The 19,951-nt window shown below is 36.3% G+C and overlaps 1 protein-coding gene across 2 annotated transcripts in view; it reads left to right on the forward strand.

The window, feature by feature from the left end:
• The window catches only part of STAG2 (STAG2 cohesin complex component), a 140,989-nt gene that overhangs the window by 60,761 nt on the left and 60,277 nt on the right, over nucleotides 1-19,951 (forward strand). For both annotated transcript variants that reach the window (XM_080795452.1, XM_080795453.1), the window contains exons 4-6: nucleotides 4,323-4,487; nucleotides 14,380-14,476; nucleotides 18,437-18,513. In XM_080795452.1, coding sequence (XP_080651578.1) covers nucleotides 4,323-4,487; nucleotides 14,380-14,476; nucleotides 18,437-18,513 — 339 coding nt within the window. The remainder of the gene's footprint in view (nucleotides 1-4,322; nucleotides 4,488-14,379; nucleotides 14,477-18,436; nucleotides 18,514-19,951) is intronic.

Raw genomic sequence — 19,951 nt, forward strand, 5'->3', positions numbered from 1 at the left:
TTGACAAGAGTTTTACTCTTTATAAGTAATGCTAAGGATAAAAAGTAACCAAGTGAGGGTTACTTTACTTTACTTTACTCTACATTTACAACTAGCGAGCTCAGTCAGAAGAGCATTCAACGCTTGATCTCCGGGTTGTGAGTTCGAGCCCCACGTTGGGTGTAGGGGTTACTTAAATAAATAAAACTTAAAAAAAAACCCTAAAACCTAACAAAGTGAGGTTCTGACTCAATAGAATGAAGATTTAGAATATAAGTGCATAGCCTGAGGACCCTGAATGACTTGGTGAATGCATAAATTATTTTGATGTTTTGGAAAGTACATTTGACTCTGTGCATGTGTGTAAATACAGTGTGCAAAAGATGACTTGTTTTTGTTCACCATTTTCTTTCCCAAAATGAGTTTTGGATTTATATTTTCTTACAACACATTTTAAAAATCTATTTATTTAAAAAAATTTTAAAAAGATTTTATTTATTTAGAGAGAGAGCACAAGCAGGACTAAGGGCAGAGAAGGAGGGGAGAAAGAATCTCAAGCAGACTCCACGCTGAGCATGGAGACCCATGGAGACTCCCCGCTGAGCATGGAGACCCATGCAGATCTCATGGCGCTGAGATCAAGATCTAAGCTGGAATCAAGAGTCAGATGCTTAACTGACTGAGTCACCCAGGCACCGTGACACATTTACTTTTAAAAAGTCTGTAATTGTCATGATCTCAGGGTCCTGGGATGGATTCCTGCATTGGGCTCTCTGCTCAGCAGGGAGCCTGCTTCCTCCTCTCTCTGCCTGCCTGTTTGCCTACGTGTGACCTCTCTCTCACCTTCTATCTGTGTCAAATAAATAAAATCTTTTTTTAAAAAAAAGTCTGTAATAGTGATGCCTGGGTGGCTCAGTCTGTTAAGCATCTGCCTTTGGCTCAGGTCATTATCCCAGGGTCCTGGGATGGAGTCCTACCTCGGGGTTCCTTGCTCAGTGGGGAGCGTGCTCCTCCCTCTCCCACTCCCCCTTCTTGTGCTCTCTCTCTCTCTGACAAATAAATAAATAGTTTTAAAAACAAAAGAAAAAAATGTCTATAATACAGAACTGTACAATAAAGTAAATTTCCCTTTAAACCTATCTCACAGAGGTAAGATAATCTTTAAATATTTTGTGAACTGTTCTTTTGTACATAACACCTGTCTATAAACATGCACATAGACTTTTACTTAAATGGATTCATACTATGCAAACTGTTTAATTTGCTTTTAAAACTTAATAGTATGTTGTAAGTAGCTTTCCTGTCAGTGAATTTTTTTTTAAAGATTTTATTTATTTATTTGACAGACAGAGATCGCAAGTAGGCAGAGAGGCAGGCAGAGAGAAAGAGAGAGAGAGGAGGAAGCAGGCTCCCTGCCGAACAGAGAGCCTGATGTGGGGCTTGATCCCAGGACCCTAGGATCAGGACCTGAGCCGAAGGCAGAGGCTTTAACCCACTGAGCCACTCAGGCGCCCCCTGTCAGTGAATTTTTGCTATCATTTCTAATGGTGTCAGAGCACCCCATTTTATCTGTGGAATATAATTTATTTAATTAATCTTTGGCATATATTTTTAGAGTTCACATAATCCATATTTCATAATTTCATATCCTTTTTTAGTCTCTTAAAACATAGACATTTTGAGACAAAAATGTGAATAAATAAAATGTTAACTCATGACTGTCCAAAGACAGTCATAATTCTAGTGGGTAGTATATGGTTATCCACTAGAAAACTAATTTTTCTTATTCTGCAGCCATCTTGCAAAACTGAAAATGTACTTTTGACTTTGATTTAATTTACAAGTTGGGACAAGACTCACAGTGGCATCTGACTAGAGGACTCCCCAAGTTTTTGTGCCACAGTTTAACTTTGTATAGTCACTGCTATGAGTGAGGTGTTTGGGCTTAGATTAAGGATTTATTATAATAATAATAATAATCAGAGTAACTACGTTTTGACACTATGCTATGTATGTTCCAAGCACTGTGCTAAAAATACGTTATCTAATTTAATATTTGAACCACCCTGTGAATTAGAAAACTTCCTGATTTTATAGATAGGAAACTGGTCCAGAGAAGTTCAGTGGTTAAAGAGTTTGAACCCACATCTGTTAAAAGGTGGTGAGAGCAGAAGCAGGGTTGGGGCAGAGGAAGAGGAAGAAGCAGACTCCCCACTGAGCAGGGAGTCCCACGTGGAGCTTTATCCCAGAACCTGGGATCAGGACCAGAGCCAGAGCCAGAGGCTTAGCCACTGAGCCACCCAGGCACCCCCCAACCATCCCCCCGACCCCATAGTCTTGCTTTAGAGATGTTTTTTCATCTATAAGATTGTGCCCAGGTTAGCATGTTTACTTCTTGTACTTCCCTGTATTATCATTCCTTGCACATTGTTTTTTTTTTTTCCTAGCATAGCATATCCACTGAACCATTTTAATTTTCCATACCAACAGGGAATATTGAAGCATATGATAGGTAAATTGAGAATATATAATTCCATTTAATTAACATTAACATTTTCTACTTTTCTGGTGTACTCTCTGTAGTTGATCTTTTCTTTCACCCTTATCTGAAATTACTTTTACTGGGGACAATAACCTTTCATTCTGCAATTAGGAATTAATGACTTAGGTTCACAAAGACTGAATCTCATTAACAAAACAATGTAAATTAACAAGTAATATATTTCAGTTGTTAGGAAGGAGTTTGAGGTAGTTGTGAAGAGTAGGGTGGTTTTGGACTCTTGAGGAAGGAGGAAGGATCCTCTGTGGAACAAAGTATACAAACATACAGGCTGTCAGTAGAAGTAAGTGTGTAGACCTGGCAGTAGATCAGGGGTATGCAAACTATGGCCTGTTTCTATAGTGTCCATGATCTAAGAATGTTTTTTTTTTAATTTTTAAAGGGTTGTAAAAATAAAGAAAATGTGACAGAGATGGAATGTGGTGGCCTGCAAAGTCTGAAATATTTATTGTGTGGTATTTTACAGAAAGTTTGCCGATTCTTGCTCTAAATCACAGAAATGTGTAGGTTGAAAAGAGGTGTAGAAATCATCTATTCTAATGTGTAAAGATTTTTTTTTAAGATTTTATTTATTTATTTGACAGAGATCATAAGTAGGCAGAGAGGCTGGCAGAAAGAGAGGGAAGCAGGCTCCCCACTGAGCAGAGAGCCTGACACAGGCCTCCATCCCAGGACCCTGAGATCATGACCTGAGCTAAAGGCAGAGGCTTAACCCACTGAGCCACCCAGGCGCCCCTAATCTGTAAAGATTTAATACAACTCTGACATTTTAGAAATGAGGACTCTGAGTTAGGGAATGACTTGCTTTTCTATAACAAGTTAAAAGGCCGTGGGAAGTATTTTATAACTGAGGCGTGTAGGCAGCCTTTTCTCTGATTTATGAAGTCCCCACTCCCCAGTACTGACAACTTCCTTATAAAGGGGCTTCATTTCCATAGTGTTCATTAACTAAATTTTCTTGATAAATAAGTGTGGAGTTATCACTAGTTGTGCAGAGGAACATTTTTTTTAAGGTTTATTTATTTATTTGACAGACAGAAATCACAAGTAGGCAGAGAGAGAGGAGGAAGCAGGCTCCCTGCTGAGCAGAGAGCCTGATGCGGTGTTCGATCCCAGGACCCTGGAATCATGACCTGAGCCGAAGGCAGAGGCTTTAACCCACTGAGCCACCCAGGCGCCCCGAGGAACATGATTTTTTAAATTTGAATTCTCCTTTGTTTATCCGGAATATGAATGAGGTTGATACACATATTCATATTTTTTAGAATTCCTTTATCAGTGTGCTGCAGTAATTTATAAGACTAATAGTAGTTAAAATTTTGAAATTTGAACTAAGTACGAGTTACTTATTTGATAAAGTGTTTTGTTATTCTTGCTGCCCAATGCAGTCTGCCCCTTAAAGCAGCAACCCTATGAGTAGGCACAGTTTTATCCTCACTTTACAAAGTAGAAACTCTGAAGCACAGTATGGTTAAGTAACTTGCCCAACATCACTCAGCTAATAGGAGTAAAACTTTGGACCCATGCAGTCTGTCAGTCTGCAGAGGCTGTGCTCCTTACTACAGTGTCATGTGAGGTGTCTGGTACTATAAATGAAAAAATTGATGCCACAAAGAAGCTGTCTCAACCATATCATTTTATTATGACATGTGTATGGCACTCCTCTTTAGGTCAGGTTTAGGCATGTTATAATTATGTACCCTTTTAACTGCTTTCTGCCATAGCTTTATTTTGAAATTTTAAGGATAATGATATAACTTAATTAACTTGTATTTTTATGCAGACTTGTAAAAAAGGCAAAAAGGGCCCAGGAGAAAAGGGCAAAGGCGGAAATGGTGGAGGAAAACCTCCTTCTGGTCCAAACCGAATGAATGGTCATCACCAACAGAATGGAGTGGAAAACATGATGTTGTTTGAAGTTGTTAAAATGGGCAAGAGTGCTATGCAGGTAATGTTTATTGTGTTCTTCCCAGTTTATTTGTTCATTTTAAACTTCAGTGAGTTATATAAAATCCCTGAGTTTTCTAATTGCACTAAAAAAAACTAACACTTGCTTATTAGAAAAAAGCAACAAAGTCATTGGAAAACTAGGAATCTGTCTATTCAGACATAAGACCTTTAAGCTGTGTCTTGAGTCATTTTCTGCTGCATTATTTTCTTTTAATAGCATATAATAAAAAATTATTTGCTAAAAAAATACCCTGATGTAAACTGTGAGGCTTCAATTTCCCCTGAATTTATTTGGCTGCCATTAAAATATGAAGTCCTTTGCCCATATAGAATTCTTGGTTGAGTGATCTAATATAATCACTCTCCACTTTAGTGAATTGAATTATGTTGATCACTGTTGTCTGTTACAAAGTTTATTACTTGTGCTGTTTCTTAGCAGAAGAGTAAAAAGTGAGAGTCATAGCCATGTCAAATCATCCTAATTTTATTTCTTCTGTATAATTTTATGACAATAGAAGCATTTAGGCTTTACAGTGGAGACTAAACCCATATGGTTTTAAAGAAATTGAATAAACACTATGCTCAAAGAATATATATGCTTAATAAAGTTATTTTTTACTGTATAAAAGCCATAGGGAATATTTTTTAGGGAATTAATTTTAATTAATTAAATGATTTATGGAGAACTAGCCATTTAAGCATTCTCTTATGAGAGAGTAACAAATGCAAATCTTGTTTATAAATACGGGCTTATCTGAGTATGTATGGCTTTGTAAATAAATTTTTAAGCATCAGTTGGGAATGATAAGCCACATTTTTACATGTAAAATAAAAATTGTTTGTTGTTTTGAGCTATCAACAGTTGTACAGAGGAATGAGACTTTTAAAATTTGAGTTTGTGGATGCCTGGGTGGCTCAGTTGTTAAGCAACTGCCTTCAGCTCAGGTCATGATCCCAGGGCCCTGAGATTGAGCATCAGGCTCTTTGCTCAGCAGGGAGCCTGCTTCTCCCTCTCCTTCTCCCCGTGCTTGTGTTCCCTCTCAGCTGTCTCACAAATAAATAAAATCTTTAAAAATAAATAAATAAAATTTGAATTTGCCTTCATTTAGTCATACATGGTTTGCATTTTATATAGTTGTGATGAGGGTGTAGATTTTATTTCTATAATGTTTTAAATTATTGTTTCATATATACGTTCAAAATTTTTAAAAATAATGTCTTATTATATTATAGTGATATGGTTTATTTAGTCATTCCCTAATTTAGAAAGTTATCCCCTTCTCTCTGATTCCCACTTTGGGTAAACTTTATCAAAGGAATAAATTGTCTCAGTTACGTTATATATACCATTTCATTACTTTCCTTTTTATATTATACTTTTTCTCTATAATATTTTAAGCTGTTAAATGCATTAATCTTTTTTTTGGTATCTTTCATTTTTGTTAACATCAGAAATCTCAACTTATATCCACAGCTAATTAGGCTGTTCTATTTTTGTCTAGTCTATAGGGTTTTTGTTTAACTTTTCGGTTCATCAAAAATTTTTAATAGAAAATGTGAGGATTTAGCTTTATATTTAGTTGTTTTGTTAGTGGTATCTCAGTGTTTAAAGAATGAACTTTTTCCTTATTTTATGTTGATTATGGCTTGGCGTATACTAAGATTGTACCTCTGTGTTACTTGTTTTTTCTGTTTCACCCTTAAAAGTGAAATGTCCACAGTATCTCTCCACTGATTTCCCTGAATGGACTCTTAACCTCCAGTTTGTTTTGTGTACTCCCACTTGTGTTATCTTGATAATACGAAATTTGATCAAGGAAGTCTCCTGTTTACAAGCTTCTAACAGTTCTTCCTTATCTAAAAGTTCCAGCCCAGATTTTTTTTTTATGATGTGCTTCCTATTCCCCAGCCACTGTACTTACTCTGCCTCCACCCTACTCTCCACAACCCCCCCACCTTTCTTTTTGTTTTTCCCTTTGCCTGGAATAGACTTCTGTCCTTCTTTCCATATCACGTAAGATTAACTTAAATCACATGTCACTCTTTGAGAAGCATTCTTGGGCTCTCTTTCTCCCCTTGAATATATTTTTTACTCTTCTCTTTCCATTATAGCACTTAATATATTGTATTATAGGTGTGCATATGTCTGAATTTGCTTCTAGATCACTAATTTCTTGATCAGGGACTGTATATTATTCATTTTTTTAATCCCAGGATATACCTATTTCAGTAATTAGAGGTGAGGATAAGTATCAGGCTGGCTGTTGGTTTTAAAATAGTTACTATATATTAAGAAAGGAGGGATCTGGGACACTTGGGTGGCTCAGTAGGTTAAGTGTCTGCCTTTGGCTCCTGCTATTGAGTCCCGCTTGGGGCTCCCTGCCCAGCGGGTAGTCTGCTTCTCTCTATCCCTGCCTCTCCCTCTGCATGCTACCCTTCCTGCTTGCACTCGTGCGCTTTCTCTCTCTCTCTGACAATAAGTAAATCTTTTTAAAAAATCGGTCTTTAAAGGGGTGCCTGGGTAGCTCAGTGAGTTAAGCCTCTGCCTTTGGCTCAGGTCCTGATCTCAGGGTCCTGGGCTTGAGCCCCGTGTTGGGCTCTCTGCTCAGCGGGGAGCCTGCTTCCCCTTCTCTCTCTGCCTGCCTCTCTGCCTACTTGTGATCTCTCTCTGTCAAATAAATAAATAAAATCTTAAAAAAAAATCTGTCTTTAAAAAAAAAAAAAGGATCATGCATGCCTATGCCCCTAGTTCTATTAGATAATATATATTGAATTTTACTGGAAAAATTCTTAGCATACTGCTTGATGATTAAAATTTTAAAATATTTTAATGTGTTATATTGCATTATTTTTATTACAGCAGCCTTGTATTCCCAGTACAAATTCTATTTGATCTTTTTGAATAAGTTTTTAATATGATGTGGTGATCTTTTTTTGTAAGATTTCATTAAGTATTTTTATATCTTTATTTTTGAAATAGCCCTTCTTCCAGTCATCTGTTGCTGTATAACAAATCACTCCAAAGTTAGTGATGTAAAGGAACAGCCATTTTACTAGGCTTAATGATTCTCTTGGTCTAGAATTCAGGCAGAACTAAATAGGGATGAAATTGTCTGTGCTTCCATCCGTGATGGTTTGTGCCTTAACCTGAGATACTTTTAATGCTCAGAGGTTACATAAACAGTTAAGGACTATACTTCCCTGGAGGCTTCTTTATTTATTTTTGGTGCCTAATCTGGAGTGACTTGAAGGCTGGGAACTGCTGGAACTATTACCTGGAATACCTACAAATGGTTTTTGCATGTGGCTTGGGTTTCCTACAGTATGGCTTCTGGGTTTGGAGAGTGTCTTGAGCAGAGATCTAATTCTCTGCTCCAAGAACCAAGTACAGAAGTGGAATGGTGGTCAATGACTTAATCTTGGAAGCATCATTTTTATTGCCTTCAGTACTAGAAAAGGGAATGTAGACCCCACTTACTGAAGAGCAGTGTCAAACATTTTGGGCCATGTTTTAAAACTCTCATAGTCCCATAATATATTCTTTTGATATTTATTACCTGTGTGATATTTGGGAATAATCTTGAGTTTACATACATAAGCTATTGTCAAATATAGAAAAGGACTGAAATCTAGAAATTAGGTAAAATTTTAGAAGATCTCCAGTCAATCTCTTTGAGCCAGGTAATTTTTAGATAATATTTCCTTTTTATTTTCTTTAATTTGTAATGACACCACCATTTCTGTACATCAGATTGCACACATAATTCATTTAGTTTATACCCAGGTTTGGTATTTATTTGTATATAACTTAAACATTTTTCCCTCCTGACGCTTTTTTTTTTTAAAAAGATGTATTTATTTTATTAGAGCAAGAAAGAGTGCATGTGTGTGCAAGAACAGGGGGAGAGGCAGAGGAAAAGAGTATCAAGTAGACTTCCTGCTGAGTGTGGAGCGCAATTCGGCTCCATCTCAGGACCTAGAGATCATGACCTGAACTGAAATCAAGAGTGGGATGCTCAGTGAACTGAGCTACCCAGTTTCCCCTGTCATCCTAATTTTTTAAACTTGGTTTATTTAAAAATAGTTTTCATCTCCTGTTTGGTTTCCTCTTCTATCCCCCAAAGAATAAGGTGCTGCTTTTTATTTTTTTAGCTCTGTTCTATTTAAAAAAAAATACTTTGTTGAAACATACTTCACATACCACAAAATTCACCCTTTTAAAATGTAAATTCAGTTGTGTTTAGTATATTCATAGAGTTGTGTAGCCAACACCACAGTCTAATTTTAAAATATTTTTCAGTACCCCAGAAGGAAACTTTGGGCCTGTTAGCCAGTTACTTTCTCTTTGCCTGTCCCAGGTCTAGGCTACCACTAATGTAGTTTTGCCTGTTCTGGACATTTCATATATATGATTCATTCAATATGTGGTCCTTTATCAGTGGTTTCTTTGACTTAGCATAATGTTTTCAAGGTTCATCCATATTGTAGTATGTATTATAATCTCATTCTTTTTTATTGCCAAATAATACTCCATTTTATTTATCCGTTCATCTTTTGATGCATATTTGCTTTGGTTCTAGTTTTTGGCTGTTGTGAGTAATGCTATTACAGGTATTCTTGTACAAGTCTTTTTTTTTTTTAAGCATATGTCTTCATTTCTCCTGGGTATTATATATCTAGGAGTTGAGTTGTAGGATCATATGGTAACTGTTTAACCTTTTTTGTTTTATTTATTTTTTTTAAAGATTTTATTTATTTATTTGACAGAGAGAGAGACAGCGAGAGAGGGATACAAGCAGGGGGAGTGGGAGAGGGAGAAGCAGGCTTCCCGCCGAGCAGGGAGCCCAATGTGGGGCTTGATCTGGGGCTTGATCCAAGGATCCTGGGATCATGACCTGAGCCGGAGGCAGACACTTAACGACTGAGCTACCCAGAGGCCCCAGACCTTTTTTATTTTTTTTAAGATTTTATTTATTTACTTGAGAGAGAGGGAGAGAGCACAGGCAGGGGGAGCAGCAGAGAGAGAGGGAGAAGCAGGCTCCCCAATAAGCAGGGAGCCCAGTGTGGTACTCAATCCCAGGATCATAACCTGAGCTGAAGGTAGATGTTTAATGGGCTGAGCTACTCAGGTTTCCCAAGTGGTATCTTGTTATTTTACTTTTGATTTCCATTTCCTTGCTGGCCAGTTTTGAGCATCTTTTGATGAGCCTAATGGCTATTTGTATGTCTTCTATAAAGAGCTATATTCAGAATCTTTGTCTATATTTTTAATTAGATTACTTGGCTTTTAAAAATTATTGAATTGCTCTTTAAAAAATTATTGAATTGCTCTTAAGTCCCTTTCCTTAAACTTCATGAGCCGGGGTGGCTCAGTGGGTTAAGCCTCTGCCTTCGGCTCAGGTCACGATCTCACAGTCCTGGGATCAAGTTTCACATCGGGCTCTCTGCTCAGCAGGGAGCCTGCTTCCTCCTCTCTCTCTGCCCACCTCTCTGCCTACTTGTGATCTCTGTCAAATAAATAAATAAAAATATTTAAAAAAAATCATTGAATTGCAAGAGTTCTTGATATAGGCATACCTCAGGGGTCCTGTGAGTTGGATTTTAGACCACTTCAGTAAAGCAGATACCACAATAAAGCAAGTCAGATGAATTTTTTTGGTATCCCAATTCCTATAAAAGTTATGTTTACACTATACTGTAGTCTGTTAAGTGTGCAACAGCATTATGTCTGAATTGTATATACCTTAAATAAAAAATACTTTATTGCTAAAAAATACGAATTATCTGAGCTTACAGTGAGTTCTCATCTTTTTTCTGGTAGAGGATCTTGCCTCAGTGTTGATGGCTGCTGACTGAGGTGGTGTTTGCTGAAGGTTTGGGTGGCAATGGCAATTTCTTTGAATAAGACAACAATGAAGTTTGCCGCAATGATAGATACCTTTTCACAGTAGGTTTCTTTGTAGTATGAGATACTGTTTGATAGCATTTTACCCACATTAGAACTTCTTTCAAAATTGAAGTCAGTCTTCTCTAACTCTCCTGCTATTTTATCATCTAAGTTGATGTAATATTCTAAATCCTTTGGTGTCATTTCAACAATCTTCACAGCATCTTCACCTGGAGTAGATTCCTCCTCAAGAAATCACTTTCTTTGATCATCCATAAGAAGTAGTTCCTCATCCATTAAAAGTTTTATCATGAGATTTCAGCATTTCAGTCACATCTTTAGGCTGCATTTCTTTTTTTAAAAGATTTTGTTTATTTATTTGACAGAGAGAGCACAAGCAGGGGGAGCTGCAGGCAGAGGGAGAGGGAGAAGCAGGCTCCCCGCTGAGCAGAGAGCCCGACGTGGGGCTCCATCCCAGGACCCTGGGATCATGACCCAAGCTGAAGGCAGACGATTAACCGACTGAGCCTCCCAGGTGCCCCTAGGCTCCATTTATAATTGTAGTTCTTATGCTATTTTCTACCACATCTGCAGTGAAATTTTTACCATATCCATTGAAAGTCATGAAGCCCTCAGAGTCATCTATTAGAGTTAAAATCAACTTCTTCTAAAGTTCTGTTAATGTTGATAGTTTGACTTCTTCCCATGGATCATGAATGTTCTAAATGGAATCTAGAATGATGAATCATTTACAGAAGGTTTTCAGTTGACTTTGCCCATATCCATCAGAGGAGTCACCATGTAAGGCTATGTATATAGCCTTGTGAAAATGTATTTCTTAAATAAGAAGAATTGAAAGTTGAAATTACTCCTTTAATCATGGGCTTCAGAATGGATTTTTTTGTTAGTAGGCATGAAAACAACATGAATGTCATTGTACATTTCCATCAGAGCTCTTGAGTGACCAGGTGCATTGTCAGTAACAGTAATATTTTGAAAGGAATCTTTTTCTTCTGAGTAGTGGGTTTGGAAGTGGGCTTCAAATATTCAGAAAGCCATGTTGTAAACAGGCTATTATCCAGTCTTTGTTGTTTGATTTGTAGAGCGTAGGCAGAGTAGATTCAGCATAATTCTTAAGGGCCCTAGGATTTTTGTAATGGTAAAGGAGCCCTGGCTTCAGTTTAAAGTAATCAGTTGCATTAAGTCCCTGACAAGAGAGTCAGTCTGTTCTTTGAAGCTTTGAAGACAGGAATTGACTTCCCCCTAGCTATCAAAAGTCATAGCATCTACTTCAATATAAGCCTATTTTGTCTACATTGAAAATTTATTGTTGTGTAGCCGCCCTGGTTAATTATCTTAGCTGGTTTTCTGGATAATTTACTGCAGCTTCTACATCAGCATTTACTACTATTTCACTTTGCACTTTGATATAAAGGAGTCTCCTTCTTTCCTTAAACTTCATGAACCAACTTCTGCTAGCTTCAAGTTTTCCTTCTGCATTTTTCTTCACCTCTCCCAGCCTTCAAAGAATTGAAAAGTTGGGAGCCTTGCTCCGGATTAGGCTTTGGCTTAAGGCTGTGTTGTCGCTGGTGTGATTCTTTTATTCATATCTCTAAAACATGGTCCATATAGCACTAAGGCTGTTTCACTTCATTGTCGTCACGTGTTCACTGAACAACACGTTATTTTCTGCAAGAATTTCTCCTTTGCATTTATAACTTGGCTGTTTGGCTCAAGAGGCTTATCTTTTGGCCTGTCTTGGCTTTCCACATGCCTTCCTCGGTAAGCATAATAATTTTCCAGCTTTTGATTTAAAGTGAGAGATATGCAGCTCTTCCTTTCACTTAAACACTTGGAGCTCATTGTGGGGTTATTAATTGGCCTAATTTTAATACTGTTATCTGTTAATCTGTTAATACTGTTCCCTGTTAATCTCAGGGAATAGGGAGGTCTGAGGTCTGAGGAGAGGTGGGGGAATCAGAACACATACAACATTTATTAAGTTTGCTGTCTTATATGGGTATGATTCGTGGTGCCCTGAAACAACTACAATAGTGACATCAAAGATCTCTGATCCCAAATTACCATTAATAAATACAATGAAAAAGTTTAGAATGTTGAGAGAATTACCAAATGTGACAGACACACACGGTGAGCACCTGCTGCTGGAAAAATGGCTCTGATTGACTTGCTTGCCACAGGGTTGCCACAAACCTTTGGCTTGTAATACACACACACACACACACACACACACACTCTCTCTCTCTCTCTCTCTCTCTCTCTCTCTTTCTCTCCCTCCCCCCCACCCTCTGGGAAGTGCAGTGAAGTGCAGTAAACCGAGATAAACCTTTGTATTTTGAGCACCAGTACCTTATCAGATAGATGATTTGCATATGTTTTCTCCTATTCTGTGGGTTGCTTCTCTCATCTTTTTTTTTTTTTTAAAGATTTTATTTATTTATTTGACAGACAGAGACCGCAAGTAGGCAGAGAGAGAGGGAGAAGCAGGCTCCCCACTGAGCAGAGAGCCCGATGCGGGGCTCGATCCCAGGACCCTGGGATCATGACCTGAGCCGAAGGCAGAGGCTTTAACCCACTGAGCCACCCAGGCGCCCTGCTTCTCTCATCTTTGATGGAGTCTTTTGAAACACAAAACTTTTATGATTAAGTGAAATTCATTTTTTCTTTTGTCTCGTGCTTTTAGTCTAATGTCTAAGAGTACTTTGCTTAACATATGGTTATGAAGACTTACGTGTTTTATAGTTTAAGCTGTTATATTTCAGTTTCTGATCCGTTTTAAGTATTATGTATGGTATGAGATAGGGTCCAACTTCAGTCTTTTTTATAATTTTTAAAAAGATTTCGTTATTTGAGAGAGAATGAGCAGGGGGAGGGGCTGAGGGAGAGGGTGAGAGAGAATGTTTAGCAGCCTCCACACCCAGTGTGGAGCCCCATGTGGGGCTTGATCTCAAAACCCCGAGATCATAACCTGAGCTCAAGTCGAGTCAGACACTTAACTGACCTATTGAACCATCCAGGCACTCCCAACTTCATTCTTTTGCATGCATATAGCCAGTTGTCCCAGCACCATTTGTTGAAAAGACTAGTCTTTCTTCATTGAATTGTCTTGGCATCCTTGTCAAAAATCAAGTAACCATAAATATGAGAGTTTATTTTTGATTTGCATTTTTATTACATTTATCTATACTTTTGTCCTTAAGCCAGTACTGTCTTGATTACTGTAGTTTCTAGTAAGTTTTGAAATAATGAAATGTGAGTCTTCCAACTTTGTGCTTTTTCAAGATTGTTTAGACTATTCTAGATCTCTTGCATTACCATAAGGATTTTAGGATCAGCTTTCCAGTTTCTGCTAAGAGGCCAGCTGGGTTTTTAATAGGGATTGCATTGACTCTGTAGATCTATTTGGAGAGTTATTGTCTACAGATTCATGAATTGTCCTACTTACTATGTTTATTTAGCCATTAATTTACTTTTGTTATTAACATGGGACCAGTAGTGCTCACTGTTGAAAAAAATTTGGTTCTGCATTTTCTCATTGACAGAGGCATTTACATCTTTTAGAAAGATTTTTGTTCTCATTCCATTGCAGTGTTAATATTTAAGTGTTATTTGTATTTAGTACACTATTTTAGTCAAAAAGAAATATGGGTGTGATTTTTAACATTTTCTAGGATATCCTTAATGTCACTAAGAAATAAGTACACTTTATAGAGTTGGGTCCCATAGTTAGTTTTCAGATTCCTTTTAATGCAAAATAAACAGAAGACTGATCATCATTATGTGTCATCAGGTGATTATTTTACTGAATTTGGTTTTCTTTTATTGTTAAAACTTAACTTTAAATTTTAGTATACAAGTATATGTATATTAATTTGAAGTAATGTGATACTACTTAATCTTAAAATTTAATGACTTTAATCACATTTAATTTTTAGAACATTAGCAAAAGCTAATGGTTTTTTATTTTCCTTCTCTGCTGTAGTCGGTGGTAGATGATTGGATAGAATCATACAAGCATGACCGAGATATAGCACTTCTTGACCTCATCAACTTTTTTATTCAGTGTTCAGGCTGTAAAGGTAAGATACATTTATTTTGGAAGCAGAATGTTCTGAAATGGTCTCTTTTGTTCTACCTAAATATATATTAGGACTTTACATGGAAAATAATGCCAAGATATGGAATTGTTTGCGTTATAATCATACAGAATGTATAAGGAAAAAGGAGCAAAGAACAAAGAAAGAAACTCTGTTGAGACAGTTGTGTATTCATGTGTAAAAATTAACTAAAAACTTCACAATTTATAACTTATATTACTTTTATTAGATATATTTCCCACTTTCAGCATCTGGTTTTAGGACCAAAGAAATGGATTAAAATGGGAGGAGGAAGATAATGAAGAGGTACAAGTTCAAGTGGCAGGGAATTGTAAAGTGTAGGGAGTTTAAAAGTGCCATGAATGACAGTAAGTAAGTAAGTAGGTAGGTAAGTAACTAAGTAAGGTATTGGTGAAATTTCTAGTTTTTTTCTTAAAAAGTAGAGAAGTTTTGGAGTGGGGTCTTACTGGAAATGTTTTCACTTTTTATTTAAAACGATTTTGAAGTATGAGTGGGGAAAATATAAAATACAATAGTGTCTTCCCTGGGGCAAAAATATTTAGTGCAGACCTTGAGCAGGGGGACACAATTAGGTAAGTTGGGGTGGTGTCATACATCTTGATCTGAATCAGTAAATGATTCAGACAAAATCATGGACAAGTTTTGATCTATTTTGTTTCTCCCTAATACTTGGTCCATCCTTGAACTTTAAGAAGATGTCCAGGAAAATAAATGTTAGAAAGTTTCCCAAGAGTATTACATTTTTTTAATGAAAGTGGCACCAAAAACATGTACATCAGAAGTCAGAAGGAGGGAAGTTTGCTTAAAAATAGATCTCAGAAGTTAAGGTGGTAAAGAATGATTTAAACAAATCTGTAAAAAGAATCCCAGGAAGCAATTTATTTATGTCTACTGCTTTGATTCTACAGTAATACTTCAAAAATACTGTTATTAGAATTGTAAAACAAGTAACATTTTAAAAAAGAGTTTTTAATTTTTTTTAACTTTGATTCAGTGACATTTTATTGAAAATAAATTGAGTTACATTCTTTCCACATTACTTTTTCTCCCAGGTAGCATAGGATTAAAATCCTAACTCTTAAGATTACCCTGCTCAGTGTAAAATTTAGATAATCTGACTGTATATAAAGATTTTCTTTCAGTTAGGTTTTTAAAATTTTATTTTGATTCTAGTGTAGTTAACGTACAGTGTTATCTTAGTGTCAGGTGTACAATATCATTATTTAGCAATTCCATATAAACAATATTTTATGAACTGATGCATTTTATTCGAAGTTGATCACAACATTCATTGCAGCATGCATACTAGATATTATGTATGTGAGGCCTGATAGACAAATATATTAACTTCTTGAGTCTGATCTGCATAATGCCATTAATATGATCAGTTTTGAGAAAAAAAATTTTTGAAAACTTTTTAGAGAATTTAAAACCTTGGAGTACAGAGAGTTGCCTTATTTGACTTCTTAGCTAGAGGTAGCTGCAAATAAATACAGAAAATTTGACTGACTCTGCTCAAAAGAAATGTAGTAATGACAATATGATGAATCAGATTAACACTTTGAAAAAAAGGATATGCTGGTATTACTTTTATTTTGTCTGTGTCCAGTCCATCTTTCCAGAGTAGAAGGAATCAGGTACCTGTTTGTTGTGTTGTGTAATCAAGGACCATGTCCTTTCTCTTCAGATTCTGTGAAAGTAGAAGGTTGATTGCGGAACAACTGAACAGGTGCCAGAAATAACTCGATAAGTTGAAATTCTGACTTCTATCTTCAGTCTTCCTTGTTCATACTGTAGTTTGGTCAGTTTTAGTTTCCTAGTTGGGCTTCTGAATTGTAATTTTAAAACAAGGCTATAGTTAGAACATTTTCCCTTTATCAGATTGTTTCCTTTTCTGGCACCATTCTGTTGTGAATCAGGAGCTTGCTAACTGAACCTTTGGATGTACTTTGTCATATACCAGGTTGTCCGGATTTTTAAAAATTGAAAGTGTTGGAAACTTAAATTTTCAGGTAGATTTAAACACTGTCATAATGGTTATTTTAGAATCAAGAAAACTCCATAAAGGAGAATTTATCATCTAATCAAAGTTAAGGTTATTAAGTACTTTCAAAACATACTTAGAATTATTTTGATTAAATTCTTTTAGAAACATCTTTATATGTGCTGTACTTTAGGCTTTTTCTTTTGGGCTCAGGATTGTCATTGCGAGCATCAGTTATTTTACTGTATTTTTGCCTTCAGCAGCTATTGATGTATGGAGGGATGTTTGACTCTACACTGAATGGTTCCAGACTGCTTTGTGGTTGCTCAATCTGTGACCAGTGTTTCTTTCTTCTTTCCTGGTCATCTGCCACTTTTCATTTTGCCAGTTTTTAGCAGTGTCTCTTCATGTCTGCTATGATTTCAAGGCAATGGGCTCACACATGGTGTCTTAATGGCACCTTCACACCTGCTCCAGGAGTTAAATGCATGGAATTTGTGACAGCTGTTTTTTTTTCTGCTTATTTTTGAGTTTCTGGCTGTTAAATGGTCTGAGATGAGAGAGGAGCTTTAGAAATGGGACAGTTGTCAAAATGTATGCAGTATGTTTGCTTTGAGATTTACTGCTATATACGTATTTACTTTGTAGAAATTGTTTCAGGGATTGAGTAACTTGTCTTTCTGTAGCTTTGCCAAGTTTATAACACCTGGGTGTAAAGTACAGGAAGGTTCAGAAGATATATCCGTGACTTGATTAAAATTAACCCTTCAAAAGGTTTTTGAGAATGCTGCTGCTTTAGCAAGGGAAATGGTACCTTCTTCCAGATTTGTTAATATCTTAAAACAATCATGTAGTTCTTTAATGTTGTGGTAAGGGCAGACTCTTCACAGCACCACTAGAAGTTGATCTTACTTGGGGGTGGCATCATGATGTAGATGAATAACCTCAGACAAGATATTTAACTTCTCTTTGCTTTGGCTTTTATTTCCTCATCAGTAAAGCCAGGATTATAGAACCTGGCTCATATTTGTGGTATTCATAGTAGTAATATGACTGGCAAGGAATAAGTAATCCAGCAATAGAAATCTAGCTTTGAGCATCCAGTTTCTACATTTGTTCTTTTTAAAATAATCAGATACCCTATCAGTGGAAATTCATGTATATTTTTTTTTGTATTGTCTCCTACTCATAATTTCTTCTAGAAATCCCTTTTCTGATATTTGATCTCTACCTGGCTAACTTTTACTTCTTATAATATGCATCCTTCTTCTTCTCCTTTCCCATCTTCCTTTGAAATTCTAAATATCCTTATCAGATTCCTTTTCTGTGAAACACCTGACTTATGCTTATTTAGTTAGTTAGTTAGTTAGTTCTGACCTGTGGCCTTTAATTGGCATTGTCACTCATTAGGGCTTTTCTTATGTACTATCTTTAATAGTTATTATTTTTTCCTCCCTCCTTCCTTCCTTCCCGTTTTTGTTATTCTTTATTTAAACTTCCAGCTAGATTATGGATGAACAGAAACTACAACTTACTGTTTATGTTTATTTGAAGCCCTTTTAGAGGATGATTGGATGTAGTTGTCGTGTGTGTGTGTGTGTGTGTGTGTGTGTGTATGTATGTGTGTGTGTGCATGCGCGCGTGTGTATCGTAATGCTTAGTAAAGAAACCTGGCTAAAGTGAACTCTACCTATCACTCTTTTTCTTGTCTTCAGGTTTATCCTTAAAGTTTTAATTGTTATCCTGGGTGCTGCCTAACCCTTGATAACGTGTATTATATTAAAAGGGACTAAGCAAGTATACATATTGTAGGCAGGAGTCAATTAAGTCAGGTAGAAATGTGATGGAGACTAACAGTGTAAGAGACTGACTTAGAAATTGTCTTTATTTTATTCATTCTACAATGTATATTAACTTCTTACACTTGCAAATTTCAGGAGTTGTCACAGCAGAAATGTTTAGACATATGCAGAACTCTGAAATAATTCGAAAAATGACTGAAGAGTTTGATGAGGTAACTTATTACCCTAATGTTTTGATAATTTTATGCATGTTGATCTTGATAAAAGTATTCTTAAATTCTGAGTATTAGTGTTAATGGATAACAGCTTTGGCATCACATTGAATCAAATGATGAGAAGTGACCTTGGGCAAGTTGTTGTCTTAGCATTGGTTTTATCATCTGTGAATAATACTCTTGGCTAATACTTCTTTCATAAGCCTGTTGTGGATTTAAATGGGTAATGTTTGAAAACTTTATTAGCATTTTACAGTGCCTGGTATATAATAAGAACTTAATAAATGGTAGCTATTATTGTTATTGTCAAAAAATTAAAACTTCAGTAGAATTTAGTGCCTAAGAACATGTCTTGGAATATTGTCAAAGATAGATTTGGTCAATATTTGGGGAATCAGGTAGCTTAGGCAAAGGACTATAATGTTAACGCTTAAATGGCATGAGGGTTAGAAATGCTTACCCCCCCTCCATGGTCAAAAATATGCATGTAACTTTGGCTCTCCCCCAGCCTTAACTACCATAATAGCTTGCTTACTTTTCACTAGAATCTTTGCCAATAAACAGTGATTAGCAAACATTTATATGTTATATGTATTACATACTTATTTTTAGAATAAAGTAAGCTGGAAAAAAGAAAACGTTATTAAGAAAATCATAAGGAAGAGAAAATAAATTTATAGTACTGTAGGTATATTTATTGGAGAAAATCTGTATATAAGTGGACCTGTACTGTTCAAACCCATGTTGTTTAATGGTCCACTCTCTACATGTTATTATTTAAAATAACCTTTATGGGGGCATCTGGCTGGCTCAGTTAGTGGAGCATGCGACTCTTGATCTGGGGTTGTGAGTCGAGCCCCACGTTGGGTGTAGATAGAGATTACTTGAAAACAAAATCTTTAAAAAAGATACCTCCTTTATGTTCAAGTATGAGTAATAAAAACAATACAAATAAAAAATAGTAGCTTAGACTTGCGTGAATCCGTTATCACAGTGATGCCTTTGAAGTATTGTTACTAATAAAGACATTTAGATTTACTATAATCTGAGCTCCTTCAGGGCAGAGATTTTTGTTTGTTCACAGCTGCATTCTAGCAGCAGCAGCTTTACTCTTCAAAACTTGTCACTGTGAATTTTGAAGTAGAAACTCTTGTCCCATTTGAGTTTTACTTTATCATTTTTTTCTTACTTACTCTGATGAAGGAGTCTTCAATGATCATTCTAAAAGATAGACAAGAGTTGTTTAAAAGGCTTTGATGATTGCTAAGTGCTATTAATCAGTCACAAGTACTTGAGAGGTAATTACGAGTAATGGTATTACAGTAGCCCCCCCCCCCCAGTCCTCGGGGGATACATTCCAAGATCTCCAGTGGATGACTAGAACGACAAATAGAAGTAAACCCTATATATTCTGGTTTTTTTTCTGTGTATACGT

Source organism: Martes martes, assembly GCF_963455335.1.
Source record: "Martes martes genome assembly, chromosome: X".
NCBI classification, from domain to species: Eukaryota; Metazoa; Chordata; class Mammalia; order Carnivora; family Mustelidae; genus Martes; species Martes martes.